This window comes from Trichoderma atroviride, chromosome 2 (assembly GCF_020647795.1).
Source record: "Trichoderma atroviride chromosome 2, complete sequence".
In the NCBI taxonomy this organism is placed as follows: Eukaryota; Fungi; Ascomycota; class Sordariomycetes; order Hypocreales; family Hypocreaceae; genus Trichoderma; species Trichoderma atroviride.
Window position 1 is genome coordinate 1,429,846 of NC_089401.1, and position 19,018 is coordinate 1,448,863.

Here is a 19,018-nt window from a genome sequence, read left to right on the forward strand (position 1 = left end):
TTCATACATGAGTGTCATGCTGTAACTTGATTAGGTTGTACAGCCCATGTAAACCCTTCCTACCCTCGCCAGAGACGAAGACTCAGCTGCTCTTGGTACAGAATAGCGTGCAGCATCAACACTTCTCTGCACCTTAACCGCGGCCAGACATATACTCCTACACATGGCTCCAGACATTGAGTGGCATCACTTTACGGCATCACAAAGAACAAGTCTCGTCAAGAATGTGCTCAGCGTCGAATCCTAACATGATATTAAGCGACTAAACTAAAAATACAGGCATCATGTGCCCAAAACAGTTCCCAATTACTCGTATACGCCTGCTAATTATACCCCTGTGCCCAGCATTCCCATCCCTTCAATGATTTTTTAGGTCCATCTCTCTCTGTGTGTGCCCCGCTCTGTCTCTCTTCACTAGATCATGACAGCAGCGGCAGCAGCTCCGGCGACAGCCATGAAAATACCAGCAACGCTGCCAATCATAGTAGGAGCAGCAGCTTTGGAGCTGGTTGTGCGGGCAGCATTGGAGGCAGTTTTCGAGCCACCGGAGCCGGTCACCTCAGCCTCACCACCAGAGGTTGAAGTACTGCTGCTCTCCTCGGTGGGGGTAGCCTCATCGTTGCCGGGAGAAGCCTCAGAAGAAGTCTCGTCAGGGCTAGAAGAGCCTGACGTCTTGGTCTTGGGGGCAGCCTTGGTGGTGGTGGCCAAGAGAGACGCAGTTCGGCAGTATGAATCAACCTGGTTCTGGACTGACGGAGCGCGGATGTCGTTGGGGCAGTTGTTGTAGCAGCTGTTGATGTAATTGTCAGTATACAGCAATCTTTAAGAGCGAGACGGCGTCAACAAGGAGGAGACTCACGTGAAGATGGCCTGGTAAGCGGCACAAAGACAAGTGTAGTCGGTGGGGTTGCAGTTGTTGGCCTAGGAAGAGAGCTCGAGGTCAGCTAATGCAGTCTTGAAATGGGTATATGAGAGAATCGCCGTACATTGACAGTAGTTGACTTCAGACAGTCCTCGAGAATGTAGTCAGCCAGACAGGTAGAGCCTGGAGCATCCGGCGATGTAGCGGAGCTAGCGGCAGAAACGCCAGCAGCAGCGAAAAGAAGAGTAGCGAGGAACATCATCTTGGATGGTATTAAGCTGGATGTATCAAAAAGAGAAGAAGAAGCAATAGACAAATGCTTTATCCGATGAAAATGATGAGGATGTTGATTACAAGTCTGCGTTGGAAGATGAAGAAGAGAGAAGAAAGAAAAGAGACAAAGAAGAAGAAGAAGGAGAAAGTAAAGGGAGAGCACAAAAAGGAAAGAAGGGAAGAAAAGTAAATAAGAAGCCAGGGGAGGAGAGGTGAAGTCCGATCTGGCAGCAACGAGCCGGGGGGGTGTAAGTGAGAATGGGCCATTTTGAGAAACCCCAGCATGCCACCTTCCACCTACCACGCCCCCCAGATTCTCATCATCGAGGTAGCATGGGGCCACGGCCGAATTCGCGGCGATGGGGGGTTTTTTCTCTTTCTTTTCCTTGCCAGAATTCCACTAGCCTGCATTTCGTATGTAAGGACAATGCCGGGTGCCGAGGGATAGAAGTATAGGTATTCAAGGCTGCTGTTTCTACTGCTACTATTTACATGTACATGGGAGGATAGGTACACGGAGAGAGATACCTGTACAAGGAAAGAGAGATGCTACTGCCTTGGAAAGAATTCCCTTGGAAGGGAGAGACTGATCTCCGCAAGGTTGGAGAGCACTAGCCGGTGAACTAATGGCAGCTACTGCTTCGTGCTTCACATGTGCGCGTAGTTAAAGTTTGCACGAGTTTCACGCAAGAGGGCCCTAGGACGTGATATCGCGGCTTGTGCGACTGGCGGTGATACCAGAAACTGCATATGGATATCGGAGCTCCATCGAGAGAGGGGAGAGAGCTCGTATCTGGCCGGTGCCGCTCGGTAGGTATGCAGGCAAAACTCCAGCAAGAAAGGAAGGGCAATCCCTGCTTATCGTGTACTGTACAGTACCTGTTCCGCGTCTTGTTGTCAATAATGATCTGTTACTATCCGTAGTCATGCCATGTCTCTGTCGTCGCGTAGGCAGGAATGGATCGCATATTATGGATCATTGAAAAGGGAGGTCGATGATAGTGGTGCGAGCCAGTAGCAGGCAGGTCTGGAACAGCGAGAAATGGAGCTGCGGCTGTCTGCGGGGACGCAAGTCCCACTGAGATCTCCATCACTGGTTCAACACCTGCTCGGCAGCGCTTTCTAGCACCTCCAGTGCCTTCGTAGCGAGCTGCCGTTAGTGGGCGACGGCGCTGTAGGTCCGGGCTGGGGCTGCCGGCGGGCGAGAAGCCAGCAGGCCCGGATTGGCCAGGGGAGCAAGGGATAGAGTTCAAATAGCTGCGAGCTGCTGTGACGGCACAGAGTAGGATGAACTCTGTTTCGCGCCGGTGTTGATCTTTGATGGTGCTGATATTATTCCAGTGTTTTTTAGCATCCATGCATCTTGTTCATGAGCAGGGCAGCATCTCTTCTTCGCCAATGTTGGCGATCCCCCAGACGTTCCTCTCCAGGGGGCAGCACCTTGTAGAAAGGCGAGCACAGGTCATGGAGCAGACTGGACCCTTCGCTTCTCGTCCTGCTCAACCAGGATTTGATGTCAGCCCAAGAATCGGTGTGCAAGCTTCGCAGCGGTCCGAGCTTTTCTGGGGATGATTTGTCGAGCCAGCTCATCTGCAAGGGAGGTTGGGGTCGTTTATGACTTTCTTTGTCTCTTGTTTTTTCTCTTTGTTGCATTAAGCTTTTGGCCGGATGGTATTGTACCTGTACATCAGGCACAGACGTGCTCCAAGACACGGGCTGCCGTTTTTAGGTAGTCTTGCCCCTGGGAGGCGCAACGCCACGGGGGTTTGGCATTGGTTTTCGTTGTCAGCGAGCAAATCGGGTGGCTTGTCTTGCGAAATGAATGTGAGTCGGTGTTTTCTGCAAGGGGCTCTCAGGCGATATACGGGGCATGGCAAAGGTCCTCTTGCTGCTGGCAACAGGTCCTTCAACGTAGCATCTTTTACGGAGCAAGCTGCGGTGGGACTCCGTATTACCCAGTAGGTAGTTCCCAGAAAGAGTTGCCTTTGGGAGCAGCTACAGCTCGGTGCTGACCAGGCTCGAAATATCCATTCCCCTGCTGGATTAAATACCGAGCATCAAGTCCTTCATGGCGTGTTAGTGGCGGTTTATGCTTTATCTCTGCATTAAACTACGAAGAGGTCGTTACACGTCCAGCTACACCTCGAAGTGCTGCTACAGTGCATATTACACGTAGTGCGCACAATGATGGCATGGTCGTGAGGCAGAAGCTTAATAGCTCTGCTGCCTTGCCTGGTGAGCGTCTAAAAATGACTGATGCTTTGGTTTTGTTATTTGGTAGCTTGGATGTATAGGCAGCTTGTGAGTGGCATAAATTCCTGGTGCCTAGTGCTTCAATCACCAAGAGGGCCCTCATTGACAGCCACGATGACGACAGCGCAGCCAGGCAGAAATAAAAAAACCCAATGCATGGATAATTTATAGCGAGCCGACAATCAATGACTTGCTAAATTTTCAGTCTATAAAAACATCATCTCCTAGCAGTCGTCCAGATCATCAAGTCGGTGATAAGGTGCTCTCTACTGTCATAGGGTAGCAACGTCACTGCTCGCGATTTTAGCTTGCGGCGGAACCTCTCCAGCCCCACCATCGACTTACACTTGGTCGTTTCAACCCCTCCTGAGCTCCCAAGCTTCGGTTCTCAGAGGACCAAATCGTTTCGACGACAAAGTCAATCACTACCGATCATCAGAGTTCTGCTAGTCCCTTTCACCATGGCGTCCATTACGATTGAGCGAATCCTGGCCGCTGCGCCCGTCACCACCCGAGGCCAGGCCACGCTGCTCTCGGCCGATGCCAAAGGCACCAGGATCGCCTATGCCGTAAGTTCAACGCTTGGCTGACCGTGTCTCCAAAGATTGGCTTCTACGAGGCAAAAGGTGCTAACTTGGTGCCCGCTCTGCAGTCTGGCAAATCCATCTTTGTTCGATCCATCGACGACCCCTCCAACAGCAAGGAATACACCGGCCACACCCACCCCACCACCATTGCTCGGTTTGCGCCGAGCGGCTTCAAGATTGCCAGTGGTGACTCTGCCGGTATCTTGAGAATATGGGAGCCCGAGTCTGTTGAAACTACTCGGGGTGAGTATCCCATCATCTCTGGCCCCTTGCTGGATATTGCTTGGGATGGCGATTCCCAGCGCATCATTGCCGTGGGCAACGGCCGACAGAAGTTTGGCAAGGCCATCATGGCCGACAGCGGCAACTCGGTGGGAGAGATTATTGGCCATACCAAATCAATCAACGCCGTCAGCATCACACCAAAGCGTCCCCTGCGTGCCGTCACGGTCGGCGATGACGGAAACGTCAACTTCTACCACGGAGTCCCGTTCGAATTCAAGAGAGTGACGAACCTGCACACTGGCTTTGTCTTGGGCGCCGTCTACTCTCCCGATGGATCTACATTCGTCACTATTGGACAGGATAGACGGATACAGCTGTACGATGGCGTTTCTGGCGAGCCTATCAAACAAATCGGCGAGGGAGAGCACACTGGTAGCATCTTTGGTGTCTCGTGGGCCCAGGACGGAAAGAAGTTTGCAACGGCCAGCGCGGATCAGTCCGTCAAGCTGTGGGACGTAGATTCTGGCAGCGTCCTTCAGACCTGGAAGTTTGGTGAGGGAGTTAGCGTGCGTGACCACCAGGTCGGCGTCGTCATCCCTCACGGCAGAACAGATGGTCTCATCATTAGCATCAACTTGGCTGGCGAGCTGACATACTTGCAAGAGGGCAAGAATGAACCCGTCAGAATTGTGCAGGGCCACGACAAGGGAATCACGGCCTTGGTCGGAACTTCAGATGGCCAGGGTGCTCTGACTGGCAGCTTTGACGGTCGTGTCTGCTCCTGGGACCTTGAGACTGGGGTCGCAACTGTCGTGGATGGCCAATCTCATACAAACCAGGTCACCCAGTTTGCCGTAAACGCAGGCAAAGTATACAGCGTGGGATGGGACGACACTATCAAGGCGATTGACGAGTCTGCCAAGACCTTCCTGGGAGAGTCAGCGAAGCTGCCTGGCCAGCCAAAAGGTGCTGCTTTCGCTGGTGATGTCGTCTACGTGGCCACCTTGGCCGGCGTCGCAGCTTATTCAAACGGTAAGCTGCTCAAGGAGACTCCTCTTGACTTTACGCCAGAGGCTATTGCGGCTCATGGATCCTATGTTGCCATTGGAGGTCAGGGAAGCACCGCGAGAATCTACACCGGCGACTCAAGCGGCATCCTCGAGTACAAGGAGTCAGTGTCAAGTCCCCTCGGCACCATCACTGCCCTAGCGTTCTCCAAAGACGGTAGCCACCTGGCTACGGGAACAAGCGTGGGAAAGATCTTGGTCTTCAAGGTCGGATCATGGGAACTCGTAACGGACCGCTGGTCGGCACACACTGCGCGAGTCACCTGCATCTCCTGGGACGATTCCGGATCATATGCCGCAAGTGGCAGCTTGGATTCCCACATCTTTATCTGGTGCCTGGAGAAGAAGCTCCAAGGCCAACGTATCAAGGCACCCAATGCTCATTTGGACGGCGTCACGGGCATCACTTGGATCGCGGGTGGCCGGGTAGCAAGCTCCGGAAAAGATGCGACTGTCAAGATTTGGGAAGCCAACAATCTGCCTTGAAAATTGTAAATGGAATTCTTGTCTCCTAGCCTGTTATGACATCCCATTAAGATTCCCAGTCGTTATCTAGTCTGAAATATATGAGGAAAAAGCCAGCTCGCAGTTGATCTAATCAACTTCCAAAAAAGATAAAACTCCATGCTTCAGAAATTCCCCAAAAAGAAGATGATACCCCACGTTCCGAAACTCGATTGCTAGTCTGTCAATACAGAGAGGTAGCTGCAAGTGGCGAGAACCTAGTCATTGACCATTCTTGCGTCCTCCTCCTTGTCGACCTCTTGAGGGTGAATCTCCCAGAGGCGAAGACTGCTGGCATTCTTCTGAGACTTGACTGAGTGGGGTGGCAATCGAGACTGGTTTTCTTCCCAAAGTAGATCCGCCTTATGGATTGCGCCTTGGAGGTCCGTGTACCTATGACGAGAAACGGGTTGAATTTGAGCATCTCAAAGCTTTTTCAAGAATTTTGCATAAACGAAACTTACCTGGCTGTGCTCATGGTTGCGTATCCTTCGCTTGCGAGGTGCGTGGCCATCTCGGCCTGGTGATTGTCCAGCAGCTCTTCGTTTGGCACGACAATTACTGGGAGACCGACTTTCCAGGCATCGAGAATTGTTCCGGTTCCTAATAATGTTAGAATTAGCAAGAGTTCCTTAATTCAATGGATGTATAACCTTCATTGAATGGAAAAGAGGAACCTGCCTGCATGAGAAATAACCAAGCCAGTGGAGCGTACTCCGCTCTCAGCTCTACACAGCAACATTTCATCTTTCATTAGATTTTTCGTAGCTTCAAAAACGTTTACTGTCAGTCCCTCTGGTATATCAGCATTGCGATTATCCAATAGGGCCGTTGCCCAAGAAATGTCTGGACCACATTGGATGCGTAGTGAAGTAAAGCCCTCTGAGGTCAGGAACTGCCAGAAAGCGGGTAGCAGCACTTGTTCGGTCAGCTGCTTGAAGCCGACGGTTGCGCCTACGGTTACTAGGCAATATCGTTGAAGAGTTGCCATTTAGGAGAATAGGCGGCGCAAGACATGTGAGAATAATAGAAGTCGCTGTTTGGGTTACCTTCTAGAGCTTCTGTATAAGTCTGGGGCGTTTTCATACCCGGTGCCTTTACTTGGTAGGTGGGTAAATGCTCCATGCCTAGCGGGAGCCACGGTGAATGGCAAATGGCCGAGATTTTGCCATGGTGAGCCACCAATAAGAGCTGACACGGAAGAATCTCGGCCGCGATTGTCATCCCACCAAAAATTTGAGGTTCCTGCTGCAGTCCCGCATCCCGCGCAACGATAAAACTTGGGCCGGGCATTGCGATTTCGATTCTATTTGACATGGCTTCCGCATCGAGCGCCGGAAGGCTGTGCGCGCTGGCCTGCCGGAGGGCACTTCGGGTACCTCGGATGCCTCGAACACAACCAATTGCCTGGCGGGCACCGGCAGCGAACCGCGCATTTACGTCCTCCCCGCGACAGTTGGCGGACAAGAATGCCGATCAGGACGGAGAGGATGGTGATGGTGGATTATACAAGACTCTGGACCTGAAGCTCATGAATAAGTCTTTCCTAGAGAGCGTCACGCCCGAGAGCTTAAAACAACTGGATGAGCTGGCGAAGAGCAACGGCTACACATCCGTGGAGGAGTACCTCGAGGCGACATTACGGGAGACACCAGGCTGGGCGTCAGAGGACAGAGCACTGGAGGAGGATCTTTACAGAGATGATGTTGGCGAGAAACCGAATAAGTCGTCTTTTTGGTTCGACGAGGACGACCCCGAGACGAACTCGGAGGAACACGATGAGTTTGATGAAGACGATATCACGTCCATGGCACACGGGAAACTAGACGAGATGCGAGATATGAGACATTATGCTCGATTGGCAATTTGGGAGATGCCTCTTCTTGCCAGTAAGCCACCACCACCAGCGACTACAGATTTTACAAACCACCATGTATATGCAACTAACACTTGAGATTGAAGAATTCGCGAAACCATTCGTTCCCCCTACAGAGAAACAGGTTCTGAGGTGGAGATACACGACATACATGGGCGAATCCCACCCTGCGGAGAAGAAAGTGGTTGTGCAGTTTGCTCCCGACGACCTTGGACTCACAGACGTCCAGGCAGAGAAGCTGAAGAAGCTCGCCGGCCCTCGATACAACCCCGAAACGGAGCTCGTCAAGATGGCCTGCGAGAGCTTCGAGCACCAAGCACAGAACAAGCAGTACCTGGTCAATCTGGTCAACGACCTAATCACCGCCGCCAAGGACCCCAAGGATACCTTTGCGGACGTGCCGCTGGACCTGCGGCATCACAAGTTTGAGCCGAAGCCCCAGTTCCCCAAGGAGTGGCGGCTGACGGAGGAGAGGAGGAAAGAATTGGCAGAGCATAGACAGCAGGCGGCGATTGCGGATGCGAAGAGGGCCGAGGATGGGTTGCTGGTGGATGGACAGAAGTTGATTGACAATTTCTTGATACAGAAGCTGGCGGAGGAGCAGGAGAAGGAGAAGGTTGCGGAGCTGGTGGCTGCGGCGCCTAGGGGGAAAGCAGCTGGCGGAGCGGCAAGAGGAGCCAGGAGGTAGAAGGGGAAGGGGGAAACTATCAAGATGATATGCGTACGATTGCTTTTACGAGCAGGGGATGAAGGAAAAAAAAAATGTATAGGAAATGTATGTATAATAGAGGATACAGGCACTACTTGCTTGGGCTGGGGAGGCGATTGGATGTACAATATGAAGAAAGCCTGACGCCGAAAATATTTACGAAATGTATGAGAAGAAGGGTTGCTTTGATGAATGTGTATTTTGTGATATGGCGACTAATTGTTGCGTGTACAATTTGCAAGGAGTTGAAATGAAAAGGTGGGAACTGTGACGCCAATTGAATGAGACTGTATCCTACAGCAATGAAGTAACACTTGGCAACATGTATACAGCAGCTAATATATTTCCATCATGATGTCTGATCAACTCGATTGGAACAAAAAAAAAAAAAAAAAAATTGTCACACTCTCTAAGACAGTGTACGATAGCCAGTGAATGTTTGAAGTGCCAACCCTGTGTACAGAGTTGCTTTTATGACATATCAGAATCTGACGACGTTTTATCTGTCCGTTTCATCCGAATTGCCAGTGCATTTATTCGAGTTCTGATGACAGATTCTGCCTGAAGAAAAAGATTGTATAATTTTACAGAATACTAATAGGAGAATCTAGAGTATCCATTATACTCACATACTGTTACCTCGACGCATACCTTGCATGCCCACGACTTTAAGAGATCTGGTATAAGAGCCAAGCAGAGGTGCTAAGTGATGCATCCGAGTTCCGCTACGGAAGAGCAACCCGTGGTATACACACAACCGTTTCCATTCTACGAATTGTTTATGACGGGTAGCCTGCAGTATTTAGTCTGTATTTGCTCATATCGTGAATTCTGCAAACTAAGAGTAGTAGCTTTGGGGCATCGGCGTAACTGTAATCTCGTGGTCATGGTTTGCCCATATCCTTCAATGCGGGGCTGCTTGGCTAATTGACTTGGTTGGGAGTGCCTCGGCATCTTGAGTTGTACTACTACCTCATGCTAGTTCTCATCCTACACACATGGTTGTGACAAAGAATTCATTTTCTCTTCTGGCCTAAGTTGAGATGTATAGAGCAAGTCTAATGCCTCGGCGGAGCTATAGAGATTCTCGCGCTGTATACTCATTCGAGCTTTATGTGTGTTTGTCGTGTGCTCTAAACTTCCAGTAAAAGACAAAGCAAGCCAAGCCGATGCACCCTCGGAACAAGCACCATATTCGGACGGAATTCACAGCAAAAGAGCAAATACAACATGGTCTGAAACAGAAACCAAACCGGACTGCACACTTAAGCCGGGGGTCCGGCCAAGCACGGCGCCGCACGAGCAAAGTGAAATTTGAAGCTCCCCATCGGGTCGTAGTTTAGACTTAAACTGCAGCTGTGGAGAGCGCAGAGCTCGAGCCTAGGCACAGCGCCGAGGGGCTCCGTAAATACAGGCACGTTCCCCATCCGAGCTGCGAATAGCTGCCCCAATCCGGCCCTAGAGGCACATCCCTCCGCTATCCGCAGTCCGCGGAGCCAGCCTAGACATTGCCAAACCAGCGACTCGCAGACGGAGCATACGGGCTGTTTTGTCCACCGGTTTTGGCTGAGCGGGAGCTGCCACATGCTAGAACAGAGGCGTCTCTGCCGCGGTCTGCTGCACGGGAGGAGAGTCTGGATATCTCAGCGCCTTATCTAAGATCTGGTATCAACCATCCATCTGCTGTACACCACACTCCGACCTACACCAACTTGCCGCCAACACCATCATCGCCATTGCCATTGCGTTGAGTAACTCGCCTCTACGCATTCACACCTCTCTCCCGAGCCTCGCATACTGCATCTTCCAGCAGCCATGGTGCTCAAGATTGGCGCAATCCCGGAGCTGCAGCCCACGGCCCTCGACGAAATCACGGCCCGCTACAATACGCTGCGCGCCACCTTCAAGTCCGGCCGCACAAAGGATGTCGAGTACCGCAAGCAGCAGCTGCGCCGCCTGTACTGGAGCTTCGTCGACAACACGGAGCTGATCGAGCTGTGCCTGAGCCAGGACATGCGCAAGTCCAAGTTCGAGTCGCACATCTCCGAGATCGACTGGTGCAAGCAGGAGTGCCTCGACGCCGTCCAGCACCTGGACAAATGGGTCCGCGACGAGACCATCGACAACATGCCGCTGCAGTTCTGGCCCATGAAGCCGCGCATCCGCAACGAGCCGCTGGGCACCATCCTCAACATTGGCGCCTACAACTTCCCCTTCCAGACCAACGTCACGGCCCTCGTCGGCGCCATCGCCGCCGGCAACACCTTTGTCCTCAAGCCGTCGGAGCTGTCGCCCGCCTCGTGCATGGTGCTGCAGAAGATCTTTGACGACGCGCTGGACCCGGAGAGCTACGTCTGCGTCCAGGGCGGCCTCGAGCAGACCAAGCACGTGCTGGAGCACAAGTTTGACAAGATTGCCTTTACCGGCGGCCGACGAACCGGCACCATCATCGCCAAGAAGGCGGCCGAGACGCTGACGCCCGTGCTGCTGGAGCTGGGCGGCCAGAACCCGGCCTTTGTCACCCGCAATGCCGACCTCAAGCTTGCAGCCCGGCGGCTGCTCTGGCAAAAGGTGCTCAACGCCGGCCAGGTGTGCCTCTCGCACAACTACGTGCTCATTGAGCGGTGCGTCCAGAACAAGTTCATCGACGAGCTCAACAAGCAGTACAAGGAGTTCATGCCCGAGGGAGCAAAGGCGAGCCCCGACTATTCTCGTGTTGTCAACAAGACGCACTATGAGCGGCTGAAGAAGATGGTGGACAACTCCAAGGGCAAGATTGTCATGGGAGGGTCCATGGACGAGAGTGATTTCTTCATTGAGCCGACTGTTGTGTTGGTTGATGATGTGAATGATAGCATGGTGGTGGAAGAGTCGTTTGGTCCTGTTTGGTCTATTCTGCCGTATGATACCCTGGACGAAGCCATCAACATGGCTAATGAGATTGATCCCACGCCATTGGCTCTTTTCACATTTGGCTCGGATAAGGAGAACGAGAAAGGTATGTCGTATTCCATATACAAGCATACAAAATCTATATATAGCTTGAGTCGGCATATTAACATTCCTTTTTACAGTACTCAAAAACGTCACGTCAGGAGGAGCCACCATCAACGACGGCTTCTTCCACGCCATGCTCAACCCCCTCCCCCTCGGCGGCATCGGCACTTCCGGCATGGGCAACTACCACGGCTACTTCTCCTTCAAGACCTTTAGCCACCAGCGCTCCATCGCAAAGGTGCCCGGCTGGGCAGACAAGCTCCTCCGCGTGCGATATATGCCCTACTCGTGGGGCGACCTGAAGCGCCACCACCGCATGGCGGCCCCGAAACCCAACTTTGACCGCAACGGCAACCTGACCAAGGGTCTGAGGTACTGGCTTACCATGCTGCTGAGCCTAGGCTCTAAAAGCGCTGCAGGGTTCGTGTTCCGGCTCGGAATTGTGCTTGCTATGGCTGTGACGTTGCGTCTGAAACGGGATTCTCTAGGACTGTGAACTAAATGACGAAGAAATAAGAATAAGAGATTAAGAAGAGAAGAGAATAAGAAAAGGACCATGTGTAGCGTTGTGTTCTCACATGGCTGGCTCCCAACAAAACTGCGTGGAAAGCTACCAAGGTGATGTCTGGTTGGAAATTTTACTGCTCGAATCTGGTAGCATGCAGCTATGATATTGTGGCCTCTGTTTAGGCACACATGTATGTATTTGTAATACTCCTTACCCTCTTTATGATGGGTAATAATCTATCAATGGCGACATTTTTTTTTGTGCCTTTTTCTACCCATCTACCACCAGTGATCAAACGACCTTTTGGTGAAGCAAATGCCCGCAGGCGTCTCTTTCATGTGTCCAATTTCTTGAATTGAGCCCGTAGCCTTGTTCCTCTTTCTGCCCTTCTATCGTCCAGCCAACGCTGCAGCTAGTCTTTGCCCCCTCTCGCCTCCCAGGTAGATATCATCCTCTATCGACTCCCTTCCAAACTCAACCGCCTCGTTGTAACCCCTCGTCACGGTATCCTCATCCACCTTGACGCCGTTCTCCACCAGCGCGAGAATCACGCTCCTGCACCGGGCAATCTCCCTCATGGTAGTAACGTCCATGTGGTTGTTCTGGCTAGAGTAGATCTGCGAGCTGACGCTCTCCTCCATGCGGTTGATGCCCGCCGCCTCGGCAGCAGCATCGCTCTCAATGTGCTTGCTGATCCAGATGTACCCGTTGACGCCCAGCAAGACGTCAATCTTGCCGCCGCCGTTGGCCGCCTCCATGGTCCACAGCTGGCGCTTCGAACGCACGACGCCGGCCCCTCCGCCAGTGCCCGCCACGGCGACGAAGACGCCGTTGCGCAGCTTTCCGTACTTGAGACTGCGGGTGTGCAGGCTGGCGGCGCCGTCCTGGTGCAGCTGCTGGACCTCGGCGACGAGCAGGTCGCCCTCGGCGAAGAAGCTCCGGATCTGGAGCTCGTCGGTCTCGGTGCGCTTGCGCAGGATGCCGCCGGGCAGGTTGATGGCGGAGATTTGGAGGATGGCGAGCTGGGCGGCGGCGACGTCGACGCGCCAGCGCTTGGCCTGGACCTCGACGATGCGGCCGACGACGAGGTCGCCAATCTCAGGGTTGTAGCGCGCGCGGAGGGGCCGCACGGAGAGGAGCTTGTTTGTGCGGGTGAGGGTGCCTGCGAGGGAGGAGGTGATGGAGGAGGTGTTGAGGGGGGAGGTAGGTGCCGTGGCCGCTGGGAAGTTGTTAGCAAGTTTGATGACTTTTATTATGTATTCATGAGTGGGATAGATGCATTTATAAGTGGGTGTGAGATGAGAATGCATGTGTTGAGAGCAGTTGGATAAGATGAATACCAAAGATTGCTGGAATAAGAGAGAAAAGATGAAACAGAAAGGATTGATGACGCAAATGAGACAGATGGGGGCAGCAGTACCGCATCCATTGAGAATTCGAAGTGATTACAGTTCCAGGCGTAAGAATTTCGTCTCTGGCATCTCCGTGCTCTTCAAATTCATCGTCTTGGTCCTGCGCGATGCTCTCGTCCTCGTCGTCGTGCATGGGAATGTCGCCCTGGATGGCAGCACCGCCGGTTCCTGAATCTGAATCTGAATCTGATGCAACATCCATATCGATATCTACTGCCCGTGGCCGCCGAGGAGCCGGCGCGGCTGGCTGGGGGTTGTGAATGGTGATGGGCATATTTGGGGTTGTGAGATTTCGATTATGATTTTTTTTTCTTCTTCTTCTTCAGGCGAAGTATGAAAGGCGAAGGGCCGCCTATATGCAATAGGGTGGCCTCTGCGATCTGCTGATCCGGAGTTTTGTCAATATATGGTTATAGATTATGTGTAATTTTGGCGCGGTGAATTGACGTTGTGCTATGGCGATTAACTTTTTCTTGTGAAGATGTTGATATGAGAGGTTGTATGAAAAGTTGGCGTGGGAGGTTGAAAGTGGGGCCTGTTCGGTGAATATTTTCGAGGCCTTGGTGCCAGTGGTTGGCCGGGCCTTGCGCTCTACGAGACATGCGCGACGAAGACAGAACAATCAGTGTGCGCAGAATAGTAGAAAAAGAATGTTAGAGGCGTATATTTATGTAGGAAAAGGAAGTCTTTGATAAAACTTTTTTTTTACGAAAATATTAACTTGTAAATTATTAGTTTGTTGAAGACTTGGGCTGCTTGCGCTTCATTTCGTGCTCGACTTACATGGAGGGAGCAATGCAGGTCGATTACTTTTAATAAAGGTATAAAGGTAAGAAACATCGAATATACGCAAACGAGTTGATAAAGCAAGAGATTGCGAATAAATCAAGAGAAGAGATATATTTTCATGTTTATCCAGTCCGTTTCCCTTCCATGGGGTGTCATCTTTGTAGAACCCATGCCACTGTTTTCATGCTTCGTAATAAATAGTACAATAATATACATATCGACAGTTGTTGAAATCTCAACGAGGCAGCGTCATTCGAGTAAATTCTCTCCTTCATACATGTAGTCATAGATAGTTGAGTTCAGATGGTGCTAGGCAGAACACAGCCTGCTCTTCATTCAAATTTCAGCATCTCCGGGGTGTCTTTTTGAGATTCGACGTAGATAGCCTCTTGGCGCGTAGCACGCAAGGTTGAAATATTCGTGGAATTCACCACTTTTCGTTTCAAATCCATGCTCAAAGTTTATTTGAGAGCTCTCCAGAGACCCATCCAAGCGAGACCTGCAGAGATGGTGACAATACCAAATCGTCGGCTGCGCATGCCAAAGAATGACTTGCTCTGAAGAATGGCAGCTCTTTGCTTTTCCAGCTGTGACATGCCAGAGAAATAACTATATCCCGCAAGTCCGAAAAATGCACCGCTTCCTGCTCAGCAGTTGGATCAGATTTCCAGTTACTTATCCGAGAAACAGGGCCTTGTGTGTATAAAGCATTACTGACTGACCTATGATTTTGCAGCCGAGACAGTCATCACCGCGGTCCTGGCGCAAGACATCTTGGAGCTTTTCAGGCTTCTCAAGCGACTGCAGGGTCGGAACTTTGTCGCCAGCCATGTTGAAAGACTGCCGCTTGCGAAGTTGAGGCGCGCAAACTCGAATCGGACGATTTGATAAGAAGACGCAGCTATTGTAGGTTTTCAAGCTGCTACAGCGACTGGCCGTGATTGGTTGGTTGACATTAGTCAGCACAGTCTGCCATTGAGCTTCGTCATGCTTAGTCGCGCGACTCGACGCTTGAAAGTGGGATATGGCTGCGTCCTTGGAGCTGGAGCTTGAGCTTCTGACAACGCTTGGACAAGGCGCTGGGCCGTTACCATGAACGGCGTTATTGAGGCGCTGCACATCTACGATGACAACAGGTAGGCGGTGCTGGTGCTGCTTTTGCTCACAAGACTGCAGAAACGCTGATGCGAGGCTGCTTGGCTTAGGAATCCCATCCTGTCGCATACCTACACAGGAAGGCCGCTCTCGGCCGCCCATCTTCTGCCTCTCTACCTGGAACATCCTGCGCCTCGGCCGAGCCTGATCTATCTCCCCAATGCGAACCCGCCGACCCTCGTCTTCAGCTTAATCCATTCCAACCTGCTGTTTCTGGCAACTTCATCGACCGAAATCGAACCCCTCCTGGTTCTCGAGTTCCTGCATCGAATCATTGACGCCTTCGAAGACTTCGTCGGAGCGCCATTGCTGGCCGTCAAGTTGGAAAACAATTACGATGTCGTTGCCCAGCTTTTAACGGAGATGTGTGATGCAGGGACCGTTAGTACAACGGAGCCCAATGCCTTGCGAGAAGTGGTGGAGATGGAGGGATGGGTGGACAAACTGCTGGGCAGCATCAACTTGCCGGGGTATGTGAAAAAAGCAACATGCTGTGAGGCGCAGAGGATGTGACTGTGATTGACAAACTAATGCGAGTGCAGAAACAATCCATTAAAAACAAACTTTTCAAGCTCACCCTCACCGTCCCTGATGGCTTCCAACACGCCGGCCCTGCCATGGAGACGGGCCAACGTACGGCACACGTCAAACGAGCTCTATGCGGACGTTGTCGAAACCCTAACAGTCACACTTGCCCCTTCAGGTAGACCTTTGGCTGCGTTTGCCAATGGAACCATTGCATTCACGTCAAAAGTGTCGGGCGTTCCAGATGTTCTGGTGACGCTGGGCAGCCCATCGGGGAAGCATAACATAGGTGGCATCATGGAGCTGCCCGTCTTTCACCCATGTGTGCGGCTAAACAAGTGGAATGAACGACCCGGAGAACTGAGCTTTATTCCGCCGGATGGACGATTCATCTTGGCTGGCTACGAAGTTGACCTGTTGCCTTTTACGAGCGGAAAGAGTGGGAGCATGGCTTCGAATAACCTGAAACTTCCCGTTAACCTCGAGATGAAGACTGGTCTTGGACCTGTAGGGTCCGAGTTCGAAGTCAGGCTACAGACGAATAAAATCTTTGGAACTCCAAGCTCTTCATCAGCAGCAAGCCAGTTAGCGCGTGCAGGAGGAGTCCCTGGACGATTGGGATCACCGCATCCTGGCACCCCGAGCTCGCCACTATTGGATGACTTGACGGTCACTATTCCTCTGCCCGAAGACGTGCGGAACCTGTCGGACATTAGGCCGAGTAGGGGAGATGCGAGCTTCAACAGGGCAGAGGGGCGGCTGGAGTGGAATATTCCTGCCAAGGAGATATCTGGTCCAACGTCTCATTTCGGGCTGCGATGTACGGTGGTGGGATCACTGGGTGACGATGCAGAGGAAGCTTTTGATCCCACGGGCTTTGGGTTTGGCACAGACTATTCATACAACGAGCCTTATCAAAGCACGCCGGCTGCCAAGACGGGCAAAGAAAAGCTGGGCACGGACGACGAACAGGATCCCAAGAAGGCGGCACAGAATAAGATTCTGATGCCAAGCTCGGCATCCGTGAGCTTTTCAGTAAAGGGATGGTTGGCAAGTGGGTTGAAGATTGAGAGCATTGTATTAGATCCGAGGAAAAGTCGAGGGCTGAGCGAAGGTGTAAAGCCTTACAAGGGCGTCAAATACTTGACAGTTAGCAAGGGAGGGGTAGAGATTCGCTGCTAATAGACGCTACTTAGACTCGAGCTGAATCACGCTGCCCAGGAGAGTCATCGGGCAGCATATATATTTAAGCGTATACCTATATATACTTGATAAACTTGCTTGAGCTTGAATACCGAGTCTCCCGAGCCAATTCCGAAGTCAGTACCCAAAGGAAGGTTCAGCAGCAGTTTGACATTTCTGGGGGATCTTCCAGCGGCTGTTAGTGCAGTGCTCCAGCTCAGCTTAGCTCGGTGACATCCAAACTGTACGCCCCACGTCCTATTCCGGTGCGTCACTGCTCTTACATCGACAGCGGCTTCACTGGCTCTTATACATTCCGCAACCACCCGCTTTCTGCCGAGTTTGGCCTCGCAAAGTGCATCTGCCGCCCCGAAGCACGGCAGAAATCTCGAGGCACAAACATTGGCCGTCGCGAGGCCATGAAGCGCTTCGCAGGTCCTGCGCTCCAGTGCCGGCCTGGCGCGAGGGTCAGCCGAGGTGCGTCATCGCTGACATGGGCGCCTTTGCGATGCTGCGCGCCGGTATCTGGGAGATTCGAATGCACGAGCGATTCTGCGCGGACAGCGCGGCGATGGAACTCGAGCCTGCCCAAGAGGCCGCGCACAGCTATTTTCTTCCCTGGTGAGCCTGCGTTTTTTGCATTGCCGAGGTTGGGAGACGAATGGCCTTTTGGAAGCTGATGGTGGATAGGCCAGGGAGTGCAAAAGGTCGGCATGCTGTCGCCCTGGCTGGAGGCGTTTCCGTCGACAGCCTCGCAGATAATTGACGAGATCGATCATTGCGCGGGATTCAAAATCTCCGACATTATACAGAATGGCCCGTCCAAAGACCTGACAAAGACAACAATAGCGCAGCCGGCGATCATGGCCACGTCCATATTCATACTGCGCATTCTCGAGCGCGAATTCAACTTTCGAGTCGCGGATCACTTTGACTTCACGCTGGGCCACTCGCTGGGAGAATTCACCGCTCTGGTTGCTGGGGGGGTACATTACGTTTGAGGACAGCTATTACTTGGTGCAGCGGCGAGCCGTGGCCATGTCGGAAGCGACGCAAAAGGCGATTCAGGAATACGGAGGCGAGTACGGCATGGTGGCGGTGATTACGGAGCCGGAATACTTGCAGGGCTTGATCAAGGCGATTCGAGATTTCGTGGGGCACTCGAGCGACGGGAGCAAGTCGGAGAGCAGCCAGGACGTGCCGCCGATCCAGCAGGTGTTGATCGCGAACATCAACAGCAAGAATCAGATCGTCTTGAGCGGGAGCATGGAGAGAATCAAGACACTCATCGCACACGTTCGGCAGTTTCTGGGCCATGACCCGCGGGCGGTGCGACTACACAGCGACAGCCCGTTCCACAGCCCCATCATGAAGCCTGCGGTAACAGTCATGAAGAACCTGTTGGCAAAGAAGAGCCGCGTTCCTGGCCGAGAGAAGGAAGACATCATCACCTTCCCGGGCCTGATGCCCTGCATAAGCAACGTCTCGGCCAGGCCGTTTCAGAGTAAAGAGCAGTTGAAGGATCTATTAGCGAGAGGATGCCTTGAGACGGTCCGATGGTGGGCAGCCATCAAGTATCTGGACCAGGAAGAAAAGGTCAGACGGTGGGTTGGCATCGGTCCGGGCAAGGTTGGCAGAAACCTGGTGGGCAAAGAGGTGGGCATGAGAGGGAAGGACTTGGTCAAGGGAGGAGGCGTTTGGGCGATTACAGATCCGTACGAGGTGGAGGAGGTGTTGCGAGGGTTGGAGGAGACGTCGAATATATTAGAGGATGAAGAGGAGGACGAATGAATGAAGAGGAACGGAATTGGTGGAAAAAGACAGAAGACGACCATAGACAGGCGTGGGCTTGCTTGGTGTAGTATATAAGACTTTATGTATCAATGGGTGGGTATGGTGATGGGCATATATGGCGATAGGATGCGTACGTATAATTGTGCAACATGGTAAATATGTTGAATTTATTTTATATTATTTCTCTTTCGAAAATGATTTTTTTTTTAAAAAAAAAAAAAAAAAAAACAAGTCTTGTAGTCACATCTGATGCAGCAAGGTGCAGCTTGCATTGGACGTCAGACTCATTAAGTGCCCCCA

At 52.2% G+C, this 19,018-nt stretch overlaps 12 protein-coding genes across 12 annotated transcripts; 6 read left to right on the forward strand and 6 right to left on the reverse strand.

Moving 5' to 3' along the window:
* Nucleotides 1-229: 229 nt before the first annotated feature.
* TrAtP1_003209 (uncharacterized protein) lies at nucleotides 230-1,302 on the reverse strand. Its single transcript, XM_014087751.2, has 3 exons — nucleotides 987-1,302; nucleotides 860-921; nucleotides 230-790 (listed from the first exon to the last, which is right to left on the reverse strand). Exons 1-3 carry the CDS (start codon nucleotides 1,122-1,124, stop codon nucleotides 415-417), a joined length of 576 nt encoding a protein of 191 aa, XP_013943226.2. The 5' UTR covers nucleotides 1,125-1,302; the 3' UTR covers nucleotides 230-414.
* Nucleotides 1,303-2,443: 1,141 nt separating this feature from the next.
* TrAtP1_003210 (uncharacterized protein) lies at nucleotides 2,444-3,099 on the reverse strand. Its single transcript, XM_066111789.1, has one exon. It carries the CDS (start codon nucleotides 2,786-2,788, stop codon nucleotides 2,483-2,485), a length of 306 nt encoding a protein of 101 aa, XP_065967868.1. The 5' UTR covers nucleotides 2,789-3,099; the 3' UTR covers nucleotides 2,444-2,482.
* A 493-nt stretch (nucleotides 3,100-3,592) lies between these two features.
* On the forward strand, nucleotides 3,593-6,854 carry TrAtP1_003211 (uncharacterized protein). Its single transcript, XM_066111790.1, has 2 exons — nucleotides 3,593-3,957; nucleotides 4,041-6,854. Exons 1-2 carry the CDS (start codon nucleotides 3,850-3,852, stop codon nucleotides 5,751-5,753), a joined length of 1,821 nt encoding a protein of 606 aa, XP_065967869.1. The 5' UTR covers nucleotides 3,593-3,849; the 3' UTR covers nucleotides 5,754-6,854.
* Nucleotides 5,990-6,762, reverse strand: TrAtP1_003212 (uncharacterized protein; the record flags this gene model as incomplete). Its single annotated transcript, XM_014087752.2, has 3 exons — nucleotides 5,990-6,164; nucleotides 6,236-6,374; nucleotides 6,453-6,762. 3 exons carry the CDS (start codon nucleotides 6,760-6,762, stop codon nucleotides 5,990-5,992), a joined length of 624 nt encoding a protein of 207 aa, XP_013943227.1.
* Nucleotides 6,855-7,043: 189 nt separating the features above from the next.
* On the forward strand, nucleotides 7,044-8,547 carry TrAtP1_003213 (mitochondrial 37S ribosomal protein mS35). The gene is made up of 2 exons (XM_014087754.2): nucleotides 7,044-7,660; nucleotides 7,734-8,547. The coding sequence occupies exons 1-2, from the start codon at nucleotides 7,087-7,089 to the stop codon at nucleotides 8,333-8,335; spliced, it is 1,176 nt and encodes a 391-aa protein (XP_013943229.1). The 5' UTR covers nucleotides 7,044-7,086; the 3' UTR covers nucleotides 8,336-8,547.
* A 1,276-nt stretch (nucleotides 8,548-9,823) lies between these two features.
* Nucleotides 9,824-12,112, forward strand: TrAtP1_003214 (uncharacterized protein). The gene is made up of 2 exons (XM_014087755.2): nucleotides 9,824-11,354; nucleotides 11,431-12,112. The coding sequence occupies exons 1-2, from the start codon at nucleotides 10,172-10,174 to the stop codon at nucleotides 11,847-11,849; spliced, it is 1,602 nt and encodes a 533-aa protein (XP_013943230.2). The 5' UTR covers nucleotides 9,824-10,171; the 3' UTR covers nucleotides 11,850-12,112.
* A 138-nt stretch (nucleotides 12,113-12,250) lies between these two features.
* TrAtP1_003215 (uncharacterized protein) lies at nucleotides 12,251-12,619 on the reverse strand (the record flags this gene model as incomplete). Its single annotated transcript, XM_066111791.1, has 1 exon — nucleotides 12,251-12,619. One exon carries the CDS (start codon nucleotides 12,617-12,619, stop codon nucleotides 12,251-12,253), a length of 369 nt encoding a protein of 122 aa, XP_065967870.1.
* Nucleotides 12,620-12,959: 340 nt separating this feature from the next.
* On the reverse strand, nucleotides 12,960-13,547 carry TrAtP1_003216 (uncharacterized protein; the record flags this gene model as incomplete). The annotated part of the gene is made up of 2 exons (XM_014087756.2): nucleotides 12,960-13,080; nucleotides 13,282-13,547. The coding sequence occupies 2 exons, from the start codon at nucleotides 13,545-13,547 to the stop codon at nucleotides 12,960-12,962; spliced, it is 387 nt and encodes a 128-aa protein (XP_013943231.2).
* A 976-nt stretch (nucleotides 13,548-14,523) lies between these two features.
* TrAtP1_003217 (uncharacterized protein) lies at nucleotides 14,524-14,893 on the reverse strand (the record flags this gene model as incomplete). Its single annotated transcript, XM_014087757.1, has 2 exons — nucleotides 14,524-14,705; nucleotides 14,785-14,893. 2 exons carry the CDS (start codon nucleotides 14,891-14,893, stop codon nucleotides 14,524-14,526), a joined length of 291 nt encoding a protein of 96 aa, XP_013943232.1.
* Nucleotides 14,894-15,154: 261 nt separating this feature from the next.
* Nucleotides 15,155-16,924, forward strand: TrAtP1_003218 (uncharacterized protein; the record flags this gene model as incomplete). Its single annotated transcript, XM_014087758.2, has 3 exons — nucleotides 15,155-15,198; nucleotides 15,268-15,687; nucleotides 15,760-16,924. 3 exons carry the CDS (start codon nucleotides 15,155-15,157, stop codon nucleotides 16,922-16,924), a joined length of 1,629 nt encoding a protein of 542 aa, XP_013943233.2.
* Nucleotides 16,925-17,343: 419 nt separating this feature from the next.
* Nucleotides 17,344-17,925, forward strand: TrAtP1_003219 (uncharacterized protein; the record flags this gene model as incomplete). The annotated part of the gene is made up of 2 exons (XM_066111792.1): nucleotides 17,344-17,545; nucleotides 17,615-17,925. 2 exons carry the CDS (start codon nucleotides 17,344-17,346, stop codon nucleotides 17,923-17,925), a joined length of 513 nt encoding a protein of 170 aa, XP_065967871.1.
* Nucleotides 17,926-17,962: 37 nt separating this feature from the next.
* TrAtP1_003220 (uncharacterized protein) lies at nucleotides 17,963-18,715 on the forward strand (the record flags this gene model as incomplete). Its single annotated transcript, XM_066111793.1, has 1 exon — nucleotides 17,963-18,715. One exon carries the CDS (start codon nucleotides 17,963-17,965, stop codon nucleotides 18,713-18,715), a length of 753 nt encoding a protein of 250 aa, XP_065967872.1.
* Nucleotides 18,716-19,018: the final 303 nt, after the last annotated feature.